Source organism: Humulus lupulus, chromosome 2 (genome assembly GCF_963169125.1).
Source record: "Humulus lupulus chromosome 2, drHumLupu1.1, whole genome shotgun sequence".
NCBI lineage: Eukaryota > Viridiplantae > Streptophyta > Magnoliopsida > Rosales > Cannabaceae > Humulus > Humulus lupulus.
The window spans coordinates 257,830,284-257,835,274 of record NC_084794.1 but is presented as its reverse complement, the minus strand read 5'-3'; the positions used below and the strand labels follow the sequence as shown (position 1 = coordinate 257,835,274).

General features: G+C 38.5%; 1 protein-coding gene and 1 non-coding gene across 2 annotated transcripts; one reads left to right on the top strand and one right to left on the bottom strand.

Moving 5' to 3' along the window:
* Nucleotides 1-1,762: 1,762 nt before the first annotated feature.
* LOC133820707 (small nucleolar RNA R71) lies at nucleotides 1,763-1,868 on the bottom strand. Its single transcript, XR_009887108.1, has one exon. It is a non-coding gene; the product is annotated as a small nucleolar RNA R71 (small nucleolar RNA).
* A 615-nt stretch (nucleotides 1,869-2,483) lies between these two features.
* On the top strand, nucleotides 2,484-4,601 carry LOC133815414 (uncharacterized). The gene is made up of 2 exons (XM_062248258.1): nucleotides 2,484-3,625; nucleotides 4,301-4,601. The coding sequence occupies exons 1-2, from the start codon at nucleotides 2,484-2,486 to the stop codon at nucleotides 4,599-4,601; spliced, it is 1,443 nt and encodes a 480-aa protein (XP_062104242.1).
* The last annotated feature ends 390 nt before the right edge of the window (nucleotides 4,602-4,991 follow it).

Below are 4,991 nucleotides of genomic sequence, written 5' to 3'. Positions count from 1 at the left end.
AGCATGAGTAAAAAATTGGGAGTAAATGTCAAAAGAAAAGAGGAGACCCACATTTTATACAAAAATGAGGGGCAATATTGTACTTAACTGGCCAAATTTGGAAACCTAGATTATACTTTAAGAGGGCCAGCCGCATTTGGAGGAACAAAAACCATTTTTGGAAAAGAAAACAGCAAGAAAGAAGGAAGAAAAACCATTAATCAGGCAAGAAAGAAGGAGGACGAAAAAGAGAAGCTCAAGCATCATTTGGATTTGTTCTTTCTTCTATTTCTAAACTTCATTTTTATATTTTATAAGTTGATTTCTGATCTGAATATTTATGGGCTGTATTGAATGTGGATTAATGTTTATTAACTCAGCTATGAACTAATTTTTTATGTGGCTTGAATTGTCGATGAACCCTATGTTATGGTGTAGTAGTTTCTTGCACTTTATTTTAGTAAAATCTTTCTTGTTCATTCAAGTGTGCTTATTATTAATTTCTTGTTGTTACTTGGCCAGCAATGTCAAGATATTTAATTATGTTTAATGCTGGAAGGATTAAATGTAATGGAAAGAACTTGGATGACACAAGTCATAATCTAGGATAGATTATGTACGAAAGTAACATAGGGATGTGTTATTTTCCTTGTGTAACTTTTGAGAATTGAACCTTGAATTGCATTCTTAAATTTGATTTGGCATAGGAATATGTTTAATTAGGTAAAAGAATTAATATCATGAACTTTGGGAAATTTTTATGAATGTTTAATGAATTCTTGTTAACCTGGGAGTTTTGCTAAAATATTGCTGCCACAATCTGTTCAGGATAATTAACATAGGGGGAATCAATCATTCAAGTCAATTTTACAATCCATATATTTCTTCCAATTTTCTTGTTTGGCTCAGTTATAATTTCAGTATTTCCATCTCTTTAATATTTTTCTTAGCCTATAAACAACCCATTTGATTTTTAATACCTTTAAGTTCATTAGTAATTATTTTGCTTATTTTTCTATTTTGCAATCCCTGTGGAGACGATCCACTTATTATTGTATTACTTGTGTGACTACGTGCACTTGCGTATTTAAAATCAAATATTAATTTTCACAAAAAGTTTTTGGCGCCGCTGCCGGGGATTGGAATTAGAAATTTGTGTAATATAAATTACTTGCAATTTATTTTTCTATGTTGAGCTGACCTTGTTTGCTTGCTCTTGTGTTTTCTCAGGTGACCTACTGTATGAACGAGCAAGAGGACATTGAACTAGCTCCTATTGACCCTGAGATTAAACGAATAGTTAGAAGAAGACTAAGGGAACAACAGGCTCTAAATCACCTTAATATGGCGGAAGAGGTTGAAGGAGTTGAGGGTGCTAATAATGTCGCTAACACGATTGCTATGGCCAATGATAGAGAGAGGCATAAGGGAGTATGCCGCCATCATGTTCAATGAGCTCAATCCGGGCATTGTTAGGCCTAAAATTCAAGCACCCCAACTCGAGTTAAAGCCCATGATGTTCCAAATGTTGCAAACAGTGGCTCAATTTAGTGGGCTGCCTACTAAGGATCCTCATCTTCATCTTCATTCATTTTTGGAGATGAGCGATTCTTTCAAGCTACAAGGAGTAAGTGACGAGGCCCTAAGGTTGAAATTGTTCCCTTTCTCTTTGAGGGATCGAGCTAGAACTTGGCTAAACACCCTTCCTCCCGACTCGATGACTATTTGGAATGAGTTGACTGAAAAATGCTTGATAAAGTATTTTCCTCCCACCAAAAAAGCCAAGTTCGCAATGAAATCATGTATTTTCAGCACCCGGAAGATGAATTCTTTTGTGAAGTGTGGGAGAGATTCAAGGAGTTATTGAGAAAGTGCCCACACCATGGGATTCCACATTGTATACAAATGGAAACTTTCTATAATGGGCTCAATTCTTCCACTAGCATGGTGTTGGATACTTCAGCTAATGGGGCTATTCTCTCTAAGTCCTACAATGAAGCATATGAGATTTTGGAGAGGATAGCTAGCAACAATTATCAATGGTCCAATGCTAGAGACTCAACAAGTCGAAAAGTGGATGGTGTACTTGAAGTGGATGCATTGACAACTTTGACCGCTCAAGTTTCTTCAATGACTAACCTTCTAAAGAACATGAGTTTGAGGGGAATGGTACCACCAGCTCCTATGGGACAAGTTGTAGATGTGTCTTGTGTTTATTGTGGAGATGGGCACACATTTGAGAGTTGTCCTTCGAATCCCGCTTTGGTTTGTTATGTGGGGAATCAAAATGCCAACCGTAATAACCCATACTCGAACTTTTATAATCTGGGGTGGAGGCAGCATCCAAACTTCTCATGGGGGGTCAAGGTGCTAGTTCAAGAGGAGCACCAATGTAAAACAAGCCTACATATCCACCAGAGTTTTCTCAACAACAACCAAGAGCTCAACTACCTCCTCCTCAAGTGTCTCAATCAAGCTCTTTGGAGAGTTTAATGAAAGAATATATGGCCAAGAATGATGTTGTGATTCAGAGCCAAGCGACATCCTTGAGGAACCTAGAGATTCAAGTGGGGCAGCTAGCTAATGAGCTAAAGAATATACCACAAGGCACCTTGCCTAGTGATACTGAAAATACAAGGAGAGATGGTAAAGAGCATTGCAAGGCGGTTACCTTGAGAAGTGGTAAAAATCTGGAGTTGACTGAGGATAATTCTAAGAGCAACAGTGAGCTCACTTCAATCCAAAGTAGTGTGGAAAAGGAAGACAGAGTTATGAATTCAAAAATATCAAATTCTGATCCTGAAGTAATTGCTGCAGCAATTCCTCAGCAAAATGCAAGAGAGAAGTCTATGAGCAAGCCACCTCAACCATTTCCTCAGCGCTTTCAAAAGCAGCAACAAGATGGTCAACTCCGAAGATTTTTAGATGTTTTAAAACAGCTTCACATCAATATATCGTGGGTGGAAGCTTTGGAGCAAATGCCCAACTATGTGAAATTTTTTAAGTACATTTTAACTATGAAAATGAGGCTTGGAGAATTTGAAACGGTAGCTTTGACTGAAGGTTGTAGTGCGATATTGAAGAATAAAATTCCTCCTAAATTCAAACATTCGGGTAGCTTCATAATTCCTTGTTCTATTGGTGGTAGAGATGTTGGTAGAGTACTTTGTGATTTGGGGGCTAGTATCAATTTGATGCCCATGTCAATTTTCAAGAGGTTGGGGATTGGAGAAGCAAGATCAACCACAGTCACTTTGCAATTAGCAGATCGATCTATGGCACATCCGAAAGGAAGGATTGAGGATGTACTTGTGCAAGTTGATAAATTCATTTTTCCAGCAGATTTCATCATTCTTGATTATGAAGCAGATAGAGATGTTCCTATTATCTTGGGTAGGCCATTTCTAGCTATCGGGAAGACTTTGATTGACGTACAAAACAGGGAGCTTACTATGAGGGTGAATGACCAACAAGTTACTTTTAATGTCTTCAACGCTATAAAGTTTCCAGATGAGATTGAGGAATGCTCTCGACTGAGTGTAATTGAGATAATTGTCGATGAAAAATTCCACAAGGAAGCTTTTAAAGATGGAATGGGTTTAAGGTCACTTGAAAAGCTTGAAGACTTAAGTGAAGAGGAAGAAAGGCAAGTTACATGGGTGGAGTCAAAGTAGCCCTTTACTAAATTTAGGAGGCCTTTTGAGTCATTGGACTTGTCGTAAGGGAATTTTAAGCCTCCTAAGCCCTCTATTCAAGAGTCACCAAAGTTAGAGTTGAAGCCTTCGCCTAATCACTTGAAGTATGCCTATTTGAGAGATAACGAGACTTTGCCTGTGATTATTTCAGCCATGTTAGGAGCTGAAAAAGGGCCTTTGTTGCTGGGTGTTTTGAAGAGATATACAACGGCTATTGGTTGGACCATGGCAGATATCTAGGGTATAGGTCCTTCATTTTGTATGCATAAAATTCTGTTGGAAGATTGCTGTAATAATTCTGTTGAGCAGCAGCGAAGGCTTAATCCTATCATGAAGGAAGTGGTTAGAACAGAGATAATTAAATGGCTTGATTATGGAATTGTTTACCCAATTTCAGATAGTTCTTGGGCCAGCCCAATTCAGTGTGTTCATAAGAAAGGTGGAGTCACGGTGGTGGCTAATGAAAATAATGAGTTGATTCCCACAAGAACAATGACAGGGTGACGTGTTTGTATGGACTACCGAAAGCTGAATAAGGCTACTCGGAAAGACCATTTCCCGCTGCCTTTCATTGATCAGATGCTTGATCAGTTGGCATGAAATGAGTTTTATTGTTTCCTTGATAGGTATTCATGCTATAATAAGATTTCCATTGTGCAAGAAGACCAAGAGAAGACTACCTTCACTTCTCCTTATGGCAACTTTGCCTTTAGAAGGATGTCGTTTGGGTTGTGCAATGCTCCCACCACTTTCCAACGTTGTATGATGGTGAATTTTTCAGATATAGTGGAAAAGTCTCTTGAAGTCTTCATGGACGATTTTTCAGTATTTGATGAATCCATTGAAACTTGTTTGACTAACTCTGAACAAGTCTTGGCTAGATGTGAAGAAACGAACTTGGTACTTGTTGACGCGGTTCTTCGCTAACAGGTAATTATACGAATAAATGGGATGGATTAGTGCTAAATCGTGAACCGTACTATAAAAGTGTCGTAACTCTAAACTGGCGAAATTAGTATCGGGGGAAGGTTATCACTCCTTTCCTTTTTAGGGGGTTCAAAGGTTAAAATCCCTCTAGTCCACCAGTCAATATTATTGATATCTCTTGAGAATTCCTTACAGAGTGTTTCTTTACCACAAAAACACCAACCCCTTGCAACGCCCAGGGTCGTGGTATTTATAGGGAGAGGATACCTGGGCGTTGGTAAAGGGGGTCATCCCGTGACCTTCTTACTCGTCATGTCACTTCTGTGACACTGATGATTAATTCCTAAAACCTAACAATGAGGTGTTGTCTAATCAATAGGTAAGGGGGAT